The sequence below is a fragment of the Hyla sarda genome, chromosome 6, assembly GCF_029499605.1.
Source record: "Hyla sarda isolate aHylSar1 chromosome 6, aHylSar1.hap1, whole genome shotgun sequence".
Taxonomy (NCBI): Eukaryota; Metazoa; Chordata; class Amphibia; order Anura; family Hylidae; genus Hyla; species Hyla sarda.
The window spans coordinates 266,304,831-266,328,592 of NC_079194.1; the positions used below are offsets into that span (position 1 = coordinate 266,304,831).

A 23,762-nucleotide genomic window follows, 5' to 3' on the forward strand; every position below is an offset into this window, starting at 1 on the left:
AGATCGCAGGGGCGATTTCCCTCGCAATTTGAGCGAGGGCAGACATGGCCCCCCTCAGCGTTTGCCCTGGATGCCTGCTGAAGCATTTCAGCAGGCATCCGCTTCCGTTCTCTGCCCGGCGCGTGGCAGGGACCGGAAAACGCCAGGGCGTATGGATACGCCCTGGGTCCTTAAGGCTCAGGGTGTGAGGGCGTATCCATACGCCCTGGGTCCTTAAGAGGTTAAGGAGTTCGCTCTTATCTTTTCAGCCAAGGGTACCATCGCCAGGGCAAAAATTAGCTGGGACAAAGGGCACCCCTGACGTGTCCCATTGGTTATCATGAAAGAGTATGAGAGGAACCCTGATGTAAACACTGAAGCTGAAGGGTAGGAATATAGAGCTAGTATTGCAGTCTTGATATTGTTAATCAGGCCGAATTTGGACAGAGTACAGGTACCCCCAAAGGACGCCTTCTCCGTGTCAAGCGCCAATAGCAGAGAAGGCGTCAGATACGACTCAACGTGATGCACTAGATCAATGAGGCATCTTGTTCCATCAACAGTTTTGTCTCTGTTTAATAAATCCAACCTAGTCATTTTTAACCAAAGAGGGGAGAATGTCATTTATTCTGTTTGCAATAATTTTGGCATATAAATTTAAGTCTATCGGGGGTTTTCCCAGGTTTAGGTAAAGTGATAATGATAGCCTTTAAAATTTCTGGAGGGATTTAACCCTTGTGAAATATCATATCGTAGAAAGGAGTTGAGGGGAAAGGTTCTTTTGGGACCGTTTGTAATATTCTCCTGTAAATCCGTCAGGGCCTGGGGATTTGTTCCGACGATAATTCAGACTCTGTTATAGGTCTATTTAAATCTTCTAAGGTGACTGCATCGACTCACAGTAGGTGTATTTTGTCTAAAAATGATTTAATCTAAGAAGTATGGGGTTGGGTAGTGTTCCCATCATCTTGTAGATTATATAAGTTTGTATGGTAATCAGCCAGCTATTGCCTGTGGGTTTATAATTTTGTCCCCATTAGATGAATAAATAAATGGGGTTTTGTTTAAGAAAATAATCGAATTTGTAATGCAAGATTTGGTAACGTTTAAATCTAAGGGAGTTAAAATTTTTTAAAGTGTTCCCTAGTACGTTTATGATCGTCCTCAAGTAATTTAATTGAAGTGGTAAGTTCCGTAGTCTTAGACAATCTAGCTTTTTTTCTTGGCAGTTGCCAATTTGATGAATATACCTCGTAAGACAGCTTTGTGAGCATACCAATTAGTAAAGACAGAAGTGTAATTTGGGTTATTTAACTGAAAGTATTAATTTAGTTCATTCTCAATAGAGCTGGATGAGGAGAGATCAGTTAATAAGGAATTATTAAGCCTCCATAAGGAGGTAGGGGGCCTGTTAAATTCCTCCTGTATAGTAGTCGTAACCGGAACATGGTCCAACCAACTTATGATGCCAACCACTGAGGATGTTACGTTTTGAAGGAGCCACTGATATACTACAATTAAGTCAATACAAGAATACATGTGGTGTGAATGTGAAAAAAGGTATAATTCGAATAATTTGCAAAATATAAATATCAGTGTTTCTTTCCGAAGGTTTATGTGGACTTTTATCAATTTGTGGAGAAAGGACCTTGTTAAAATCGCCCACCAACATAATTGCACCATACTTATTCTTAGATACCGTTTTCAAAACATGAGCAAGGAATTTGCCCTGTTTTTTGTTTGGGGCGTACAGTGCTACTAGAGTTAATTTCGAGCTATTAATCTGGCATTTCAAAAGAATATAACTACAATGAGGATCATAAAGACATTAATGGGCTTAAAAGCTACGGAGTCCTTGACTGCTATGAGTACCCCCCCTTCTTTTTCGAGGCATTCGGAGTAAAGAAGGTATAGGGAATTTTTTTATTCTTAAAGCGGTATGCTTTAATTCTTTTTAATATATCACTCAGTACCTAATCCTGACCATGTATCTCTAATTTTTATGTGCCTAGCACCTTTATTTATTTTTTTTATTACACTTTTAATTTAGCTCACTGAATTCCTCTCAGAGGGGGCGTGGCCTCACTGTGCAGGTCTCCGCCCCCTCCCTCAATATGCTGTCTACTCACATCTCCCTTAGCATTAGCAAAACTGCAACTCCCAGCTTGTCCTCACTGACAGTAGCGGGACACTAGCTGACAGTGGGAGGATTTTTCCTCCAGCTGTGAGCCCTGCGCTCACAGCTGTCAATCAAGGAAGTGGGTCCATGACGTAGGTGATGACGCATGGACCCAGCAGGACTAGTATGTGTCCAAGCAGGCAGAGGGGCAGTTGTTTGACTGGCTTTTTCAGTATGTAATACTGAAAATTTTCTAATGAAAGCAATTGCAAAACGTATTGGTTTTGCATGCTTTACAACATATCAAAAGTTTTTGTATCTGACAGTGCCCATTTAACCCTGTGAGTTTCAGATTCCAACAGGTGGGTCTCTTGAGCACACACAATATCACAATTGAATTTGCAGCATTCAGACCAGAACAGGCTCCGTTTAAAAGGGCTGTTAAGGACCTTTACATTTAGCGTAGAGACCTTAATCACCATACAAATGTGCTACAACATGTGCTTTGGCAAGACCCACCTCTGGAGCCAAATATGAAGTTTGAAACAGTATGTAAATCCTACAGAACAAAAAGGATATACCTTAAGCAATATATTGGAAGAGTGAGTGCATGTTGAAACAAGGGAAACAAAAACACGGTGAATTATGAACGGATGAACATTCTTCTAGAACAAGCCATAGCCAGATGGCATAAATTGGTGTGTGTGTGGGGGGGCGGTGCGGGGTTAGAAAAAAATAGAGAGTAATATAATAACACTCTAAGAAACCAAAATGTAGTAGAATGAAATTGTTACCCTTCACTAACCACATAGTTTTAACAATAAGTTTAGTACCAGGTGTCATAGAAGTCCACAGAAAATGTTTTCAGGGAAATGATCATAAGAGATTTCAGGTACCGCTGTCAATTATGTATGCCTGTTGGTTGAAAAAAGAGTGAAGACATACAAACACCAGACACAAGAGAGGACTAGGTTGGGAAGGGTTGGGGAAAGGTTAGGAAGTGGAAGGGAAGAAGGGAAGGGAATAGGTTAGAAAGAGGGTGGAAATGGTAGGAAGGTATGAGGGACGTCAATGTAGTAAAGTGCCTATGATAATACAAGGCTTAAGCAATGGTCTGAAGCATTTATCTAGATCCAATGTCGCTGAGCTTTCAGGTCGGGGATCTTGGACTTCCGTGGGATCTTGGAGAGTCCTTAACTGAGGTTCCTGGGGATCTGTTTCCCACTGTGGTCCATTCCTGATGCAATGGAGGGGCTTTTCTCTTTGGAGATTCCACCATGGATTTCTTCACCAAGTCTGGAAACCAATTGCTGACAGCCATGAGGGCTTCTTTCGGGGTGAAGAAGGAATGTGTAGCACCATTCCTGTGTACTAGGAGTTTCACCGGAAATCCCTAGCAGTACGGTATACCTTCTTCACGCAAAATTGTAGTAGAAGTTGAAAAGGTCTTGCGTTTCTTCAGGGTGGCCGCAGAGAGGTCAGCAAAAAGGGAAATATTGGAGAAGCGGTCAGGTAGATTTTTGTCCTTTTTGGCAGCGCACAGGATTTCCTCTTTATAGTGAAAAAAGTGGATTCTGGCTAGTATGTCCCTTGGGATTTCTCGAGGCAATTGTGATGGCTTTGGAAGCCTATGAACTCATATCTCATTGGTCTGCTTGTGAAGTAATCCAGAAGGAATTCTTTCAAGTCTGAATTAGAGACAGCCTCATGTATGCCCCTGAAGCGAATATGATTTCTTCTGGACCTGTCCGCCAACTTTAACTGCACTGAATACATGTCATCAGTCATGTCGTTTTGTATATCATCCAGGGCAATATGGGCTACCGTGAATTTTTCCATTTTGTCCTCTAGATGAGCTGTCCATTCACCAATCTGTGACACTTCTTTAGTTAAAGAGCTCAAGGAGGACATAAATTCTTTCTGTAGAGTTTCTCTGAATTCTTGGAATAAAGATCTGATGGTGTTTTCAGTGCCAGACGGAAGAAAAAGGTTGGTTATATAGTCTCTATTGTCAACTTTAGGAGTGGACATGGTGGAGGGTAGCTGTGAGTACCGCGGTGAAGAAGTAGGCATTATAGCAGGTATACTTTGTAGGCACTCTGAATATGAGGATATCTTGGGATGAGCTGTAGGCACAACTTGTTTATATGTCTGAGTATTTGTAGCAGTACCTGATGCAGAGATCTCCCCCTCAACCAGATCTGGAATACCCGATTTATTCCTCAGCAAGTAAAATTCGGTCAGTTTAAGAGGTGTTTGTCTCTTTGATCGCCTACTTGACATACTTCAAAGCACAATTGCAGTCAGGTACAGATGTTGCATAGAATCGAGGCATTTAAAAATCACAGCAAATGAATAGAGTTCTGTTCACTTCTCAATGCAAGGTATAATCTTGTGGCTGAGATGTAGTAGCACAATAAAGCAGCTTGCAGAAAAAGTACTGAGGAAGATTAGGAGGCAGAGCTCGATAACTGTAAATTATAATGAGAGTATATAAGCAAAACATTCAAGTCCAGCAATAGTACAGATTCTCTCTCTCACTAGATAACAGTTACAGTGAGGTTTTATTAAGTGAGTATTCAGGAGTATTGAGAGGGATGGAACCACTCTTATGGCTTGTGATTGAGTTCCTGGTCTGGGCTGGTAGCCTGATTGTGGTGACCTGAGCTCTCTGGTCCCTCCCGGTCTAAGCTGACTTCCACAGGGTTTTAATAGTCCAGGTAGTAATGGGAACAGTTGTAGAGGGGGCAGTAGTGGACTGAAAGTGACTCTCTTTTTAATGGTGTCGGGGACTGCAAGGGCTGTGTGAGGTGATGCCACGCGTTAGCTACATAGCAGCTCCCCTCTCTGTGCTATTGTTACAGCTCACTTACAGTAAGGAGGTCCGGAGTGGTGTGAATGCTGCTGGGAGTAAGCTGGAGTTCCCTCTGGGGTGTCAGTATTCAGCCCGTAGTGAGCCGGGTCCTCCGGAGCTGCGATGTGCACCGCACAGGGTTCCTGGCTTCCCCTGAGATGTATGTGAGCCGGCCGCAGGAAGGAGGAGGAGGGAAGATGCCAGTGTGCCAGTTTATTCAGGGCTGTGAGGAGAGAGCCTTAGGTGCACATCTGCTCTCTTCCGTGGCTAGCCACGCCCCCATTAGTATTAATTTCCTGTACCAGCTGCCCAAATTTGTCCTAAGTGCCATTCCATAAAATAAACACTTCATCAATGAAACACAGCAAAATTAAGGCTCGATCAATGAGATACTACCTGTCATCGCTAAATAGGATGGTGGCCACTAGCCCAGGCTAAGGTTCGCATAACTGGGGGCACACGGGCTCCCCATAGCGGTCTCCCTGAGCTGGTGGTAAAAACAGCCTTGAAACAGGAAGTAGTTTCTGGTAAGGACGAACTTGAGCAGAGGGCGCACAAAGTCATTGTGTTCCTGAAACTGGGAGCCTCTTGTATTTAAAAAATACTCAACAGCCTGGAGCCCGATCTTATGGGGTATAGAAGAATAAAGAGCTTCTACATCAATGCTTGCTAGGATGGTATTGGTTCCTACCGAGATACCCTCAATTCTATTAAGGAGATCCATAGTGTCCCTCAAATAAGAAGGGAGAGGGAAAGATTTTGTCAATATAGATCCCCACATTCCGAGCAATACTGCCCACTCCGGAAACTATAGGACGTCCCTTAAGTGGGATCAGTCCTTTGTGTTTTTTTTTCGTAAAGCATAGAATGTGGGGATCGTAGGCGTTGATGGTAACATGAAGTTTTTCATCTATCAAATTTTTCTCCAAAGCAGAACGTAATAACTCAGATAATTCCCTAGAGTAAAGGGAGGTAGGATCAGAGGGGAGGACTTCATATGTTTCCTGGTCGTCCAAGAGTCTTTTGCACATGCGGACATACTTTATTACATCACAATATTACATCCTTTATCTGAGGCCTTAATGATCAGTTGATAATATTTTTGAAGTTAAGACAAGGCTTGTTTTTCTTGAAATGTCAAGTTATCTCTTTCTCTACAGTAGTTTGGTAAATTAGACTTCAGGTCCTTGAGGACCAATTCCAAAAACACGTCAATGCAAGACGTATCACCAAGTTTACTTTTCAGTCTCAAAGTGGTAAATGGTCCTTGTCCTGTGTGAACAATTCAGCAGAATCCCATTGAAATCAATAGAACACTGCTGTAGCGGAATGTCCACACGGAATTCATATGCATTTCCGTGCATACGAATAGCTTTGTATACAAGGGAGAAGACTACAGATCACAGCGGCTCCTTGTGTTTGTACTACTCATGTGTCGAGATTCATAGACCGGAGGGCTTCAGGTCACATTGGTCGCGTTCAATCTGATCCTGCATATTGGACTCGAGAACACTATTGCACTCCCTATTGGGAAGAACACAAATCGCTATAGGATGCTGAGCCTTCAGTGAGTATATCTTCTAGCCTAGCGGGGAACAGTGTCTGATGACCTGACTGGTCTATGAAGGAGAGATAAAATCAAGTTTGCTGTTTGGAAATCGTTCTATTAAAACATCCTTGTTTTAACAACCTCAAAAGTACTTGTATAGTCACTTAGTTGTGTAACTGATGCATAAGTAAGCTAAACATTGGAGTATCTCATATGCGGTTTATCTAATGGTGTTTACATCATTGTTTTTATTTTTGTTTGTATTGCATTGGGAGCCCATGTGTTTTACTGATGTGTACAGATTAGTAACACCAAATAAGAGAAATGTCCTTCCTACGTTGCAATAAGAAGAGGGGGTTCACTTATGAACAGATTTAGCAATAGCACCTACATGTGTGAAAAACACACCAAACAAGGACCCCCAATAAAATCAAGGTAATAAATAGATGTATATAAAAATATATATTTTTATTAGTACATATAAAAAAATAGTATGCATACAGCAGGATAAAAGTTTTAATAAAAAAGAACAGAGTATAAAATCAATATGCTGAATGATAAAAAAAAGTTGGGGATACTGGGGTGAGAAGTCTTGGGACATTTAAAAATATAGTAGCAATATAATTATCAAACTGGTCAGCTGCTAATAGTGCAAAAACTGAATAAATAATCAAATTGAGAAATGTGCTCTAATATTGCATATAACTAGTATAAACATCAACACTGCATTAAAAAAAAAATATATATATATACACATATACAGTATATACAATACATAAACACTTTATAGTGAAGAAATACAAAATAACAGCAAAAGTGGAGCATACAAAATAGCAGCAAAAATAATACAGTGGTCCCTCAACATACAATGGTAATTCGTTCCAAACGAGCCATCGTTTGTCGAATCCATCGTATGTTGAGGGATTCGTGCAATGTAAAGTATAGGAAGCTGTACTCACCTGTCCCCGCCGCTCGCGATGGTGTCCGCGCTGCTTCCGATGGTGACCCCGGGCCTCCGCTGGGCTCTTCTGGTCATCTCCGGTCCTCCGATGTCTTCTCCGGTCCTCTGCTGTCTTCTCCGGTCCTCCGCTGTCTTCCGCAAGGCCTTAATGGGCCTGCGTAGCGACGTCATTACGCCGCTGCGTACGCCATTCCTATTGGATGACGTGCGCAGCAGCGTATTGACGTCATCAGAGAGGGCCGAGAAGACACTGGAAGACCAGTGCTGGACCCGGAGGGCACCCCGGAGCATCGTGGAGGGGTAAATAATACTTACCGCACCACACGGGAAACATTAAGCTGCTATCCGGCAGCAGCTTAAGCATTTTGCGCTGCCGGATAGCACTTAATGCGATGGCCCTGACATAAAAAAGCATCGTATGTCGATGCTGACATCGACATGCGATGGCCTCTGTGAGGCCATTGTATGTTGATTTGATCATATGTTGGGGCCATCGTAGGTCGGGGGGGGTCACTGTACAGATCAGTGATAGGAAGGCAGGACTCACCCCAGACACCACACCACTATCCCAACGCGTTTCGCGTGGAGCGGCTTTATCAAGGAGTGGTGTGAGCTGGGATGGTCATGGAATTTATATATAAGGTGCACCAATGATGAGGTAGCAATACACTTGGACCGGGTAGTGGAGGAGTGCGACATACACCACATATCATGTGGGCGCGCTAATGCTCTAAACCTCGTGCAGCCCAGTACCACTCAGTACCCCCACCTTTTTATCATTCAGCATATTGATTTTATACTCTGTTCTTTTTTAAATAAAACTATTATCCTGCTGTATGCATACAATTTTTTATATGTACTAATAAATATATATATTTTTATATACATCTATTTATTACCTTGATTTTATTGGGGGTCCTTGTTTGGTGTGTTTTTCACACATGTAGGTGCTATTGATGTGTACTGATTGTAGTGTTTGAGAATATTTATTATTTATTTATCTTTACATGCCATTTTTAAGGGATCACATTTTATATTTTGGTTGTGAGCTGTTTTCTGTTTATGCAGAGTTTTTTACTTGCCAAAATGACCCATAATCTATTCTGTGGGTCGATACGATTAAAACGATACTCATGATTGCAGTCAACCCCACCAGCACATTAATTTTCCTCCTTAAGATGCTATGATCAGCATTAAAGGGGTACTCCAAAGGAGGATAAGATGTCTGCTCGCGGGGGTCCCACCACTGGGACCCCCCACAATTTCTGTGCAGCACCTGTCATTCTAAACAGTATGTTTAGAGCTCTGGGTTCCCGCAGCCGCATTCATCGTGGCATCACGTCACGCCCCCTCCATTCATGTCTAAGGGGGGGAGGGCGTGATGGCATAGACATAAATGGAGGGGGCATGGCGTGCTCCTTTGGATAGGGGTTACGATGTCTAGGGGCAGAGTACCCCTTTAAATTATTAGCAAGATATATCTTTTTTTTACTGTATTACATGCACATACGGTATATATTTTTTGAGTGTTCACCAAATTGTTACAGAAAATATTGTTTGTATTACTTCTGCCCTTATAGAACAGTGTACTATCCACTGGAACCAATCGTAGCCGTAATTCTCCTATGCTAGAGAGAACCAATCTTGGTCCTGGATCAGTTCAGAATGGCAAGGATAGGTAAGAAGCATGTCATACATATTTTATATTCTTGAAATTTATTTCCGTTTCCACCAATTTAGTTCTCCCACCCAATCTGACATTGAATATGGAGAGTTGTAGGTCACACACTGGGTGCAACAGTACAACACTTGGCAGCTATACAACAGCTGGAGATACTTGGGCAGCATAAGCAGCCAAGGTGCTCTTAAAATAATAATGGGGGGGGGGGGGGGCTTCAAAATTCTAAAAGGCCTTTGTGAACAAAAATCCATTAAAGGGGTACTCCGGTGAAAAACTATATTTTTTTTTAAATCAACTGGTGCCAGATTGTTAAACAGATTTGTTAATTACTTCTATTAAAAAAAATCTTAATCCTTCCAGTACTTATTAGCTCCTGTATGCTTCAGAGGAAGTTCTTTTCTTTTTAAATTTATTTTCTTTCTGACCACAGTGCTCTCTGCTGACACCTCTGTCTCAGGGCAGGACAACTGTCAAGAGCAGGAGCGAAACTCCATAGCAAACCTATCCTGCTCTGCACAATTCCTGAGACAGACAGACAGGTGTCAGCAGAGAGCACTGTGGTCAGACAGAAAATAAATTTAAAAAGAAAATAACTTACTCTGGAGCATAAAGCAGCTGATAAGTACTGGGAAGGTTAAGATTTTTAAATAGAAGTCATTTACATATCTATTTAACAAGCACCAGTTAAGTACTGGAGTACCCCTTAATTTTTTTTTACCTAAAAATTGCTTTAGATTGTAGCAATTGCTGGGTTATGCTCTTGCACCTTATAAAGCATAACCAACATAGATGTTCCATATAAGTTCACTGATGCTTATGTCTTAACATGTTTTCAAAGTGGTCAGGTTTTCCTTGTGTTTTCTGTAAGCCTCTTGTATATTGTGGTCATTAACCATAAACAGCATACAGTCATATTTTCAATGTCATATTTTTCATGTTTAAAAATAACATTCGTTGCAAAAAATTCTCCTGTCTCCCTTTTCACACTTTAATCATGCATGTAAGTCTGTGCAGCCATATCCTGTTTTTATCTTCATTTGTACACCCTCCTTCATCTAGCTTCTCCACGCCTGGCTCCCGTGCATCCACTGCCTCTGCCCCAGCCACATCAGCTCGGATTCGTTCACATCAGAAATCCATGTCTACATCTGTGCACCCCTCAAAACCCACACCCTCCTTAGAGAGCAGCACTGATGCACATAGACCAAGGCAAGTGCAAGACAGGGAAATGGGTCTAGTTGGAAACATATGCTTGTTCTAAAAACTTTACATTCTATCTGAAATATTTCTAGAAGGAATAGCACAATGCAGAGCGCTTGTAGAATATGTTTAAGAATTGTTGTTCAGAATTGCACATTTTTTCTGAAACACTGACATCAAGAATAATAAGTACAGTTTGGACCATGTAAAGTTTTGATTTATTCTGCCTTTATAACCTATAACCCAATTAGCTTTCATAAAGATGGCCTCTTTCTCCCTTAACATTTTGTGGCCCTGTGTTTAACTCACAATGTTGTGTTTTAGTTTTGGTACACGTTATTGTTGTTTTATTGTGAATTTACTTTGGACTTTTGTTCTCAAGTAGTATAGATACTATATTTTATATTTATTTCTGTGATTGCACCCAGGCCTGGAAAAAAAGTTTTAATTGCCACTGGCTATGTATGGATTTACAGTCACAGCCTGTGGATACAGTCAGCTAGCTGCATCCCCTCCCACCAATCAAGCACAAATGACAGCCTGAGCGCAGGCCTTCTTCCACTTAAGTTATTTAAGTCATCTTTGCTTTTTTCTTTAGGTTGGTAAAGAGGCTACTGACTTGATGGGCAATATTGTGCAATGATACAATTATTTTTGTTGTCGTTCTGCAAGGGACCCAACACATTCTGCCATATTTTCTTACAGATTACAACTGATCTCAGATGTTCTTGTATACAGAACACATTTTACATTTAAAGGGAACCTGTTGAGTACCTTAACCGCTACAAGTCTTCCCCAATACCTGGTAGCCATAGAGCACTTTGTGCGGATGCTGTGCCTTTTATACTATCATAAAAAAAACAACTTTAACAATCAAACTAAGAAGCTTTTATTAAAGTTGGACAAAGATAGCCAACACAAACCAAATAGAAGGTAAAATGGCCCTGTTGGGCAACTACAAAATAGTCAGAATGTATACCAGCATACAATAGGAACACAATAAGCAATGTCACATAAGGAACATAGATTGCAGCCTTCTCATGAGGGAAATTCCCAAAAATGTTACTTGACATATAACACAATAAAACAGCTGGTCTCTGTGGCTGGGACAGTGGGGGGGATGATGTCCAAGGCTCCCAGCCAATATTAATGCATTAATCCTTGTCTTCTCTAATGGCTGACAGCTTTTCATTCAACATAATAAGGTTAATGCAACCCACGACACGCACTTCAGTCAATATAGGTGTTTTTCACTGTGAGGCCACATGAATACGGGCTGCTAACAAAATAAATTGGCAAAGATGGAATATGCAGTACCGTAATCTAGAAGGCTTATGGCCTAAGATGCAAACAGCAGGAGCCTCATAAATAACACTAATCACCGCTGGGTAAGTAGGCATTAGGGCAGAGTCACAGTGGCATGAGGTCATATTGTTGACACTCTTCACTCAGCCACCCAAGCTTAATTGACAACCTGAGTGCCAAGCTTAATAGAAAGTACCTGGCGCTCCGGCTTTCCATTAAACCTCTATGGCTGGAATGGTGATTAAAGTTGTTTTTCATGATAGTCCGACATCAGAGGAATCTTATAGGCACAGCGCCACACTGCTGGGAAGGGCTTATAGGGAAAGGGGACTTGACAGGAAAGGGGTTTTCCCTTAATAGAAATTTGTCATCTTTTAACTGGGTAGATGGCAAATGAGTAATTCCTGGGACCACTAGGTCAGTAGAATGGAGGTATAACATATATAACTTTTTTTTTTATAAATAGTGTCTAGGAGTGTCTTTTATATTATTTTTTTTCTTACTTCTCTACAACTAACAGCACAGCCCCTCAGAGAGTCCCTGTTGCATCCCCTTCTGCTCACAATATCAGTAGTGCTGCCCCAGAAAGGACTAACTTTCCACGTGGAGTATCCAGTAGGAGCACATTTCATGCTGGTCAGCTTCGCCAAGCTCGGGACCAACAGAATTCACAATTTGGTGGTGTAACGCCAGCATCTCCTGCTGGTAATAGTCATGGTCGTCGGGGCGCAACTGGAAGCATCTTTAGCAAGTTTACATCCAAGTTCGTACGCAGGTGAGATGCTTAATGGAACTTAATGGCTTTGCCCTTTCTATATATGCATATATCATAATATGTGTAGCATAGTTTTTTTTATATTCTAAATTAAAGGCATTTATCATATATTGTGTTCTTTAAGACTTACATGAATATGATCTTATCAGTCTAGTTTGTAGGCTAGTTAACTGAGCAGAATCCACACTGGGGGTTGCATCTGTTCTTGTGGTATAGAAACAGTTTTTGTCTCCTTTATATAAATAATGCACTGCTACATGCATATCTGTATGTGGAATATAGGAAAGGAATCAGAAGAAACAGCACTACCAGGGAGACGCGATGAGGGTACCAGCAATCCAAAACAGCCTTGGTCCAGGGCCACTTGAATACAGAAAGTAGGAAGGGCATATTGCAGCACTCCAAACAAAGGTTAAAGTGGAAAAACATTTTGTTTTATTTCATCCAAAATGCAACGTTTCGGTTAAAACAAGATATTTTTCCACTTTAACCTTTGTTTGGAGTGCTGCAATTCGCCTTTTCTACTTTTTGTATGTGGAATATAGACACACTTCAGTGGAGCCCCTATGTTCACCACTACAGTTGTACTTGTGTAGGTCATGTTTAAGGAGGCAGGTTGATGTACTCCAGCCACTAGGACTGATGCAGCTGTAATATAGAACTCTAGGTGATTTATTGTATTTTTCTTAAGAAAATTGCTACTTCTGCTATAGTCTAGCAGTGAAGGGATAGTATTCAGTGATATTATGTTTAGACATAAATTTATAATTTTCCTACCCCTCACTTATGTGTTTTTTTTTTCCTGTTTTCCTCCCATCCCTCTATTTAGAAATCTGTCTTTCAGATTTCAAAGAAGGTAGGCATGGATTCCCCAACTCTATATTATTCTCCCTTCCAACACTGCTGGCTACTTTCTGTTGTCCTTGTCTTCTAAGCACTCCTGTTAAGTCCTGTGCAGCCAGGACAGCGTGTGTGTATGTATTTGCGTGATAGTCACTTGACATAAAGAGCTGAGGCAGATTCAGGATTCATTATAAAAACTTAAGATTGTGAAAATGTTTTAAACTTTTATCACATTCTTCTGCTAGCAATCTGGATTGCCTCATGTCCCTTTGTCTCTTCTGGGTACAGCCATTCTTTTCCAAATTTGTTTCTTCATCTTTTACGCCTTTTCACGCTGTCCACATTTTAGACACTGTATTTAAATAAGCTTTGCACACTGCAGTTAAAAATGTTTTTGCTCCTTATATATTTTTTTCTATTCATGCCACAAAGCTTTGCTTTAACCTATTTTATGGCACAGATATTTGGATTTTATTAAATAGCCTTTTACTTTTGTACAATTTTTTTGCCTACGTAGTTCTGTGATTAGATTATTGTACATATAGAATCTATATAATAAGATATATAATGTGTATGTGTGTCTGTCAGAATGTCTCAATTCTGCAGTGTCCAAAGTTTAATTGTTCTTTTCAGTTGGTGCTTGACAGCTTTGTAATATACCATATAGCGGGTCTTTTCTCTCCTTCCTATACTTTTCCATACATACTCTCCCAGGTATTTGTGCTTTCTACCCTTCACCCCAGTTGCCATGTTACCTACCATCTGGACAGTTGCTGGAGCAGTCTGCGTGTGAATATAGGAGTCATCTGCTCATTCTTGGCTGGCTTTCTGCATCGGAGAGGCTGTGTCAACATGTGCTAAAATAGTGTCTTCAGCATGGTGGGAATAAATCATTGGATTTTGTGTGTACTGGAGGAAAGGAGATATTTTTAGAAATTATTAAGAAAAGGTCAATTACACTCACTAACAAAAAAAAAAAAAAAAAAAAAATAATGCACCAAGTTGGAATTGTAAGACTCAAATGAAACGTTGTGTGTACATATTATGATTATATATGTTTACAATATTAGAGCAAAATGGGTTGCCTCTAGCCTGAATACAGGATGAGATACAGTTGGACATGGAGGCATAAACAGTGGCGTCACTAAGGACGGGCCAGAGGGCATCTTTCTGTGACCCCCCCCCCATTTATAACATGTTACACTGAGGCTGACTGTAATGGTCGGGCTGAGTTCTCCTAAAGTGCTTTGCCTGAACACATAGGGGGGCATTTACTAATCTTTTACTATGTAGTCTGGTTTTTACCCTGTTTTTTTCTACTTCATTTTTGACTATCTGCGACAAATTTACTAAATTGTTGCACGGCATTAATAAATTTGGCACACATAGGCAAAAGTGGGAAATTTACTTCATGTAGTAGAAAAAATAGTCTGTTCCTTTTTCCTGCTGTCTGAATAGGTTTGGCTGCTAGGTTTCCTTCTGGATCTTTTGTTTTTGAGTTTTTTTTTAGCTTTTTCACCACATCTAAATAATTCAATAACTACAGTGGTCCCTCAAGTTACAATATTAATTGGTTCCAGGAAAACCATTGTAAGTTGAAACCATTGTATGTTGAGACCATAACTCTATGGAAACAGGGTAATTGGTTCTAAAGGCACCAAAATGTCATCCAAAAATAGGAAAAAGTGACAAAGAAAAATAAGTAGATAACTGATATAGATGAAGCAAATCCTTACATATAAAAGTAATAAAGATCTGCTGGGAGCTGTAATCACTGTCTATGTCAGTGTTTCCCAAGCAGGGAGCCTCCAGCTGTTGCAAAACTATAACTCCCAGCATGCCTGGACAGCCAAAGGCTGTCCGGGCATGCTGGGAGTTGTAGTTTTGCAAAAAATGGGGCCACCCTGCTTGGCAAACACTGGTCTATGTAGAGGACAGGAGCTTCTTCAGGGGTCCTGTACAGTACAGGCAATGTCCAAAACAAGTAATGGAGTTGCCCTCACCTGGTGTCCAAAAGAGCAGCTAACCCTGATACAGGTAAAGTGTACAGAACATGTAATACCAGTCAGTGCATACACTTCAGTAATACAGGGGTTTTACCAGTGAATGCCCATTTTGATTGGTTGGTTCTTCTAGCCATTGACACGTTTTACAGATCTGGACTGTCTGTAGCATTGTATGTTGAGTCTGGTTTCAACTTACGATGGTCCAGAAAAGACCATTGTATGTTGAAACTATTGTATGTTGAGGCCATTGTAAGTTGAGGGATCACTGTAAATTGTAGTCATGGCTCAGAAGTGGTAAACGGCGTTTAGTGTGTGTGTGTGTGTTTATTACATTTTTTTAACACAGTTTTTTTCTCCCTAAATGTACTTACACTTTTTTTTTTTTTGGTTACTTCTTCTACAGATCTGTGTATCCTGTGGACTCCTTCGGATTCGGTGGACTACTTCGATGACCAGCGTTTTTCTTTGCTTGATGTTAATAAAATGGTTAACGAGGGCTTGTGGGGGAGTGTTTTTTGTAATAATTTTTTTTTAAAACCTGTTGTGTTTTATTTTTATTTTACTAGACAGGCTTAGTAGTGGAAGCTGTCTTATAGACTGAGTCCATTACTAAGCCGGGCTTAGCGTTAGCCACAAAAACAGCTAGCGCTAACCCCCAATTATTACCCCGGTACCCAACACCACAGGGGTGCCGGGAAGAGCCGGTACCAACAGGCCCGGATCGTCAAAAATGGCGCTCCTGGGCCTAGGCGGTAACAGGCTGGCGTTATTTAGGTTGGGGAGGGCCAGTAACAATGGTCCTCGCCCACCCTGGTAACGTCAGGCTGTTACTGTTTGGTTGGTATTTGGTTGAGAATAAAAATAGGGGGACCCTATGCGTTTTTTTAATATATTTAATTATTTATTTAAAAAAAAAAAAAACGCATAGGGTCCCCCCTATTTTCATTCTCAGCCAAATACCAACCAAACAGTAACAGCCTGACGTTCCCAGGGTGGGCGAGGACCATTGTTACTGGCCCTCCCCAGCCTAAATAACGCCAGCCTGTTACCGCCTAGGCCCAGGAGCGCCATTTTTGACGCTCCAGGCCTGTTGGTACCGGCTCTTCCCGGCACCCCTGTGGCGTTGGGTACCGGGGTAATAATAGGGGGTTAGCACTAGCTGTTTTTGTGGCTAGCGCTAAGCCCAGGTTAGTAATGGACTCTGTCTATAAGACAGCTTCCACTACTAAGCCTGTCTAGTAAAGTAAGAAAAAAACACAACAGGTTTTAAAAAATTTTTATTACAAAAAACACTCCCCCACAAGCCCTCGTTAACCATTTTATTAAAATCAAACAAAGAAAAACGCTGGTCATCGAAGTAGTCCGCCGAATCCGAAGGAGTCCACAGGATAAACGGATCTGAAATGAGAAGAAAACAAAAAAATGGGTTAGTACATTTATTATCACCTGCTCACACATCTCCCGCCCCGCACGACTACAACTGCCAGCATGCCCTTACAGTAAGGACATGCTGGGAGTTGTAGTTGTGTGGTGCAGGAGATGTGTGAGCAGGTGATAATAAATGTGACAAGCTTGTCCCCTGCCCCCAGCTGCAGGACTACAACTCCCAGCATGCCCTTACAGTAAGGTGGGGCGGAGGCCGGGCACAGTGTTTCCCAACCTGGGACTTGTAGTTTTGCAACATCTGGAGGCACCCTGGTTGGGAAACACTGTTTTAGGCCAGTGTTTCCCAACCAGGGTGCCTCCAGATGTTGCAAAACTACAAGCCCCAGCATGCCTGGACAGTCAAAGGCTGTCTAGGCATGCTGGGAGTTGTAGTTTTGCAACATCTGGAGGCAACCTGGCTGGGAAACACTGGCCTAAAACAGTGTTTCCCAACCAGGGTGCCTCCAGATGTTGCAAAACTACAAGCCCCAGCATGCCTGGACAGTCAAAGGCTGTCCAGGCATGCTGGGAGTTGTAGTCTTGCAACATCTGGAGGCACCCTGGTTGGGAAACACTGGCCTAAAACAGTGTTTCCCAACCAGGGTGACTGTTTTAGGCCAGTGTTTCCCAACATCTGGAGGCACCCTGGTTGGGAAACACTGTTTTAGGCCAGTGTTTCCCAACCAGGGTGCCTCCAGATGTTGCAAAACTACAAGCCCCAGCATGCCTGGACAGTCAAAGGCTGTCTAGGCATGCTGGGAGTTGTAGTTTTGCAACATCTGGAGGCAACCTGGCTGGGAAACACTGGCCTAAAACAGTGTTTCCCAACCAGGGTGCCTCCAGATGTTGCAAAACTACAAGTCCCAGCATGCCTGGACATTCAAAGGCTGTCTAGGCATGCTGGGAGTTGTAGTTTTGCAACATCTGGAGGCAACCTGGCTGGGAAACACTGGCCTAAAACAGTGTTTCCCAACCAGGGTGCCTCCAGATGTTGCAAAACTACAAGTCCCAGCATGCCTGGACAGTCAAAGGCTGTCTAGGCATGCTGGGAGTTGTAGTTTTGCAACATCTGGAGGCAACCTGGCTGGGAAACACTGGCCTAAAACAGTGTTTCCCAACCAGGGTGCCTCCAGATGTTGCAAAACTACAAGTCCCAGCATGCCTGGACAGTCAAAGGCTGTCTAGGCATGCTGGGAGTTGTAGTTTTGCAACATCTGGAGGCAACCTGGCTGGGAAACACTGGCCTAAAACAGTGTTTCCCAACCAGGGTGCCTCCAGATGTTGCAAAACTACAAGCCCCAGCATGCCTGGACAGTCAAAGGCTGTCCAGGCATGCTGGGAGTTGTAGTCTTGCAACAACTGGAGGCACCCTGGTTGGGAAGCCTGCGCAGCTTCCGTAGGATCCAGCGCTGCACGACAGTGCCGCGCGACGATCTCCGACAGCGATCGTCGCTGGAGCCTCGGAAGGGTAAGTGAACCTCTTCGCCGGTCCCCTTCAGCTGTTTAGTTTTGCAACAGCTGGAGGACTACAGTTTACAGACCACAAACCAGGGGTCTGCAAACTGTGGCCCTCCAGCTGTTGCAAAACTACAACTCCCAGCATGCCTGGACAGCCAATGGCTGTCCAGGCATGCTGGGAGTTGTAGTCTTGCAACATCTGGAGGCACCCTGGTTGGGAAACACTGTTTTAGGCCAGTGTTTCCCAACAAGGGTGCCTCCAGCTGTTGCAAAACTACAACTCCCAGCATGCCCGGACAGCCAATGGCTGTCCAGGCATGCTGGGAGTTGTAGTCTTGCAACATCTGGAGGCACCCTGGTTGGGAAACACTGTTTTAGGCCAGTGTTTCCCAACAAGGGTGCCTCCAGCTGTTGCAAAACTACAACTCCCAGCATGCCCGGACAGCCAATGGCTGTCCAGGCATGCTGGGAGTTGTAGTCTTGCAACATCTGGAGGCACCCTGGTTGGGAAACACTGTTTTAGGCCAGTGTTTCCCAGCAAGGGTGCCTCCAGCTGTTGCAAAACTACAACTCCCAGCATGCCCGGACAGCCAAAGGGTGTCCAGGCATGCTGGGAGTTGTAGTCTTGCAACATTTGGAGGCACCCTGGTTGGGAAGCTTGCGCAACTTACCGGCTTCCGTAGGATCCAGCGCTGCACGACACTGCCGCGCGACAGTGCCGCGCGACGATCTCCGTCAGCGATCGTCGCTGGAGCCTCGGAAGGGTAAGTGAACTTCTTCGCCGGTCCCCTTCAGCTGTTTAGTTTTGCAACAGCTGGAGGACTACAGTTTACAGACCACACACCAGTGGTCTGCAAACTGTGGCCCTCCAGCTGTTGCAAAACTACAACACCCAGCATGCCCTGACAGCCAAAGCCTATGGCTCTCAGGGCAGGAGCCCGGGCTGACATTACAGTGCAGCCGCCCGGGCTCCTCATACGGCCTCCCCGCTACCCCCTTTGTCTCCCGCCCGGGCTCCTCATACGGCCTCCCCGCTACCCCCCCCCCCTTGTCTCCCGCCCGCGCCGCTCAGCTCCCGCTGCTACAAGACTACAACTCCCAGCGTGTCCTCACTGTAAGGCCATGCTGGGACTTGTAGTCTTGCAACAGCAGACAGATGGGAGTTGTGTGGCGCTGGCAGGTGAGAGGGGGGATGTAAATCACTGTAGTGTCCCGGTGGTGCAGTGAGGGTAGCGGGGAGAAAGTATGTCGGGGCCCGGGCGGCAGCAGCTTTTCCTGCTCCATGTTGGAGCTGGAGTAAATTTAGTCAATTTTTATGGCCGTTGCGACAGTTTATTGCGCAACTGCGACTGTCTCAGTTAATAAATTCCTGACCACTGCAAGTAAAAACTGAAAACTTGCGTAAATTAAGCGGGAAATTTTTTTTTGACTTTCTAGCTCTTGCTAGGGAAAGTCGCACAATTTATAGGGTAGGCGCAATTGCGACAATTTTGCACCAAAAATAGTCAGAAAAAAATGACTAAACCCCTTAGTAAATGCCCCCCATAGAGAGAAGTCCACAATCCTCTCTGTCCTTTATCTGTATTGATCTCTATATTCAGAACAGGGAATGTAGGTAATACTGTGAGCTGCTGCACGCACAGGACGAGCAGTGCAACAGGTTTCCAGGGTCTTATGAGGGAATCCATTTTTTACCAGCCTGAACTGTCACTGAGCCAAGAGAAAAGAGAATGGCAGCAGCATGAGTGACAAAGATAGGGGGATGGGCTGCATGAGGGAAGATCCTACAGCCCCTGACCACAGGTATACTGTAGAATGTGTCTAAAGGTTAAGGGGGAGGTGGAAAACATTAAACAATTTGCCCCCACTGTCGGTCAGCACCAGCATTAAGTGTCATCCACACTTCATCCACACTTTTAATCTCACAGCAAAAGTGCCATCCTTAGTGCCCCCACAGTACTGTCACCAAGAGACCCTCATCTCAACTGTGAGCCACAACCCTGTGTTTTCCAACCAGGGTGCTTTCAGCTGTTGCAAAACTACAACTCCCAGCATCACGGACAGCCAAAGGCCCAATGCCCAATTTATATAATTTTTTTATTATTAGTTTTAAAACATTAAACCGTTAAAAAGGTGAGTATGCTTAAAATTGTTCTGACCACTATAACTGTTTTATTTTTTGTCCTATGGAGCTGTGTTGAAGTACATTTTTTGCTCCATGGTCTGCCATTTGTATTGGTACCGATTTGGTGTAGATCAGACTTTTTGATTGCATTTTATTCAATTTTCTATATGCAATTATGGTATTTTTTTTTCTTTTACACCATTTACGGTGCAAGATCAAAAGTGTTAGATTTCAATAGTTTAGACAATTCCATATGCAGCGTTAACAAGCAATTGCAATGTGAGGAGGCGATCTGCACAATGATCTGACCAAAAAATCATAATTTGTAGCAGCACAATACTTCTTTTCCAGTATGGGATGGAAGGTAATATTGTATGTGAGTTGGCAGGATTTTCGTGCCAAGGCAGCTTTTAAAGGAATACTGTAGTGGAATATAACTTATACTTTATCCGAAGGATAGGGGATAATTTATAGATCGCAAGGGGTCCGACCGCTGGGATCCCATGCGATCTCCAGTCCGCAGGAAGAGGACGTTCCGTCCCCCGCGTGACACGGTGGCCGACATGCTCCGTCCATGTATCCCAGAGATATATGGAGGGGGCATGTCTGCCACGGCTTCCTTGGGGGGGTCGGCACGGCACTTCCTGGGGACTACCCTGGCCCCAGACAGGAGATTGCGGGGGGTCCCAGCGATCTGACATCCTGCGATCTATAACTTATCCCCTATCCCTTGGATAGAGGATGAGTTATATTCCACAACAGTATTCCTTTAAGTCCCAGTCTGGCCTTTCCAAGCTGCTTCCTTCTCAGAGTTATTTTCTCACTCACAACATCTGATGAGGGATGTCGCATCTGCACCCTATCTGCTGTCCCTTCGGAAAACTTTCCAAATGTACAGTATATTTTGTTATGTTGCTTCCTTGTGCTACAATAAAAAAAAAACATGATTCTCCACTCAATACCCTATAATTACAAGGTAAAAACAGAATGCTTTCCTTAGTACTTACATTTAGCAGCAATTACAGCATCTAGTCTTTTTAGGGTTTAGAATAAGGTATGCACACCTGGATATGAAGAGTTTCTGGCATTCTTCTTTGAAGATCCTCTCTAGCTCTGTCAGGTTGGATGGGGATCGTCGGTGAACAGCCATTTTCAGGTCTCTCCAGGGATGTTCGACTGGCTTCAAGTCAGGGCTCTAGTTGCACCACTCAAAGTCATTTACATAGTTAACCCTAAGTCACTTTGGATGTGTTCTTAGGGTCATTGTCCTCTTGGAGGTTGAACCTTCAGTCCTGTCTGACATCCAGAGCACACTGGATCAGGTTTTCATGAAAACAACTTTTGACATATCGCTCAGACATGTCAACAGTTTTTGATTGCATCGGGTCTCACTGAGACCTGCTGCGATTGTGAATTATTAGCTGAGAAAAGGGGCAGAGAAAAGGGTCAGTGCTCCCAACGTTTAACTTGTCTGAGCGACATGTCAAAAGTTGTTTTTCTTGACTTAGGTGCCTTAAGAGTATCTCGGTACTTATCTCTATTCAACTTGCCTCAACCTTGACAGTCTCCCTCCCAGCCATTGAAAAACACCTTCACAGCATGTTGCTGCCACCGCCATGCTTCACTGTAGGGACGACAGGGGATGAGAAATGTCTGGTTTCTTCCTGATATAATTCTTAGAATTGAGGCCAGAAAGTAACATTTTGGGTCAGACCAGAGAATCTCATTGGCGTTCTTCAGGTGCTTTTTTGCAAACTCCAGTTTCTGGCCACTCTGCTATAAATCCTAGATTGGGAATCTAGAAGCCAAAAAAACAAGCAGAGCCTCTTATGGGACAGTATGTTAGAAGAAGTTGAAATCGTGATTCACACCGTGATAAAGGAACTTGCCCACCTTTCGCTGTCGTGTGATCGACACAACAGCAATCTTGCCTGTGCTGCATTCAGCGGTGCAGCCACCCAGTGGTCGGACCCAAGAAGAGACAATGGGGGACATTTATCAAACAGTTTAGACCAGTTTAGATGTTCTATATTTGTCTATCAGAAAGTCTATTGTTTTAGTCGAGACTTTTGTGCGACTTTTGCTTTAGAGAATTCTCTGCAGAAATAGTATAGTGGTCTACAGTAGAGCTTAAAGGGGTATTCCAGGAATTGTTTTTATTTGACTATGCTACAGGGACTGTAAAGTTAGTGTCTGTACCTGTGTGTGACGGTTTTCTCACAATTCTTTTGTGATTTTCACCCCACTATTTATTTTTAACAGCATACAAAATGTCTCAGATTTTTCCCAGCTGATGACAGGGAGCCTGTCTGCTTCAATGGGTGGAGCAATCGCTTGGTGGGAGAGAGATCAATCTGCAAGTAATGCAACAGCTGTAGGCACCCTGATTGAAAACCACAAGTCTTTTGATGGATGCAGCTAATTTATGTTTCAATGGGTGGGGTGACTGATGTGTGGGAGGGAGAAAATGGAATTGTGGGATTTGTAGTCAAAAAAAAGAAAAGTCAAACAGGAAATACAAGTTCACAAAAAGCTAGCCACAGTGTTATGGTAATTTCACAACATAGCCATTTATCCCCAAGACAAGTGCAGATCCTTCCTAAGCATGTCCATTACTGTCTGCCAGGTATGTACTAAAATCACCTTATGGTGGATAACCCCTTTAACCCCTTAAGGACCGTTGATGTACGCCTACGTCATGACACCCTGGTACTTAAGGACCCATGACTAAGGCGTATGTCATGGAGAATTCCGGCCCCTGCCGTACCGGGCGGGGATCGGACCGGGATGCCTGCTGAAATCATTCAGCAGGCATCCTGTGCAAACGCCCAGGGGAGTCATCCGACCCCCATGTCGGTGGTCGTGGCAAATCGCAAGTGAATTCACACTTGCGATTTGCGCGATTCCGGGTCATTCCGGGTCTATGGTGACCCGGAATATAAGGGGGATCGCGTTTGTCTGACACCCACGATCCCCCTGAAGGGATAGGAGTGAGGTGGCAGGGGTGCCACCCCTCCTATCCCTGCTATTGGTGGTCTAGACGCGACCACCAATAGCAGATCGGGGGCGGGGGTTACTTTAGTTTTCCCCGTCCTGCCCACCCACAATAGGCGGGGCAGGACGGGGAAACAACGGGGAACGGCACCGAAGATCCACTTACCCATCCGGGCGGGCAACGGAGTCTGCGGGCGACGGTGATCGGCGGGCGGCGATGTTGTGCGGCTGGATCGTACGGAGGCCGGGAGTTGCCTAGCAAAATCTGGAGGGTACAGTTTGAGACCACTATACAGTGGTCTCTCACTGTAGCCCTCCAGATGTTGCAAAACTACAACTCCCAGCATGCCCAGACAGCTGTTTAGGAATGCTGGAATATGTAGTTTTGACAGCTGGAGGGCTACAGTTTGAGACCACTATATAGTGGTCCCTAAACTGTAGCCCTCCAGATCTTGCAAAACTACAACAACTAGCATGCCCAAACAGCT

General features: G+C 43.6%; 1 protein-coding gene across 12 annotated transcripts in view; it reads left to right on the top strand.

The window, feature by feature from the left end:
- The window catches only part of MARK2 (microtubule affinity regulating kinase 2), a 729,699-nt gene that overhangs the window by 601,402 nt on the left and 104,535 nt on the right, over positions 1-23,762 (top strand). For 8 of the 12 annotated variants that reach the window (XM_056527186.1, XM_056527185.1, XM_056527190.1 and 5 more), the window contains 4 exons: positions 9,043-9,140; positions 10,203-10,352; positions 12,169-12,423; positions 13,253-13,279. In XM_056527186.1, the coding sequence (XP_056383161.1) occupies positions 9,043-9,140; positions 10,203-10,352; positions 12,169-12,423; positions 13,253-13,279 (530 nt within the window). Of the gene's footprint in view, positions 1-9,042; positions 9,141-10,202; positions 10,353-12,168; positions 12,424-13,252; positions 13,280-14,009; positions 14,146-23,762 lie in introns of all 12 variants that reach the window. The other 4 variants (XM_056527197.1, XM_056527187.1, XM_056527194.1 and 1 more) reach the window with 4 other exon arrangements.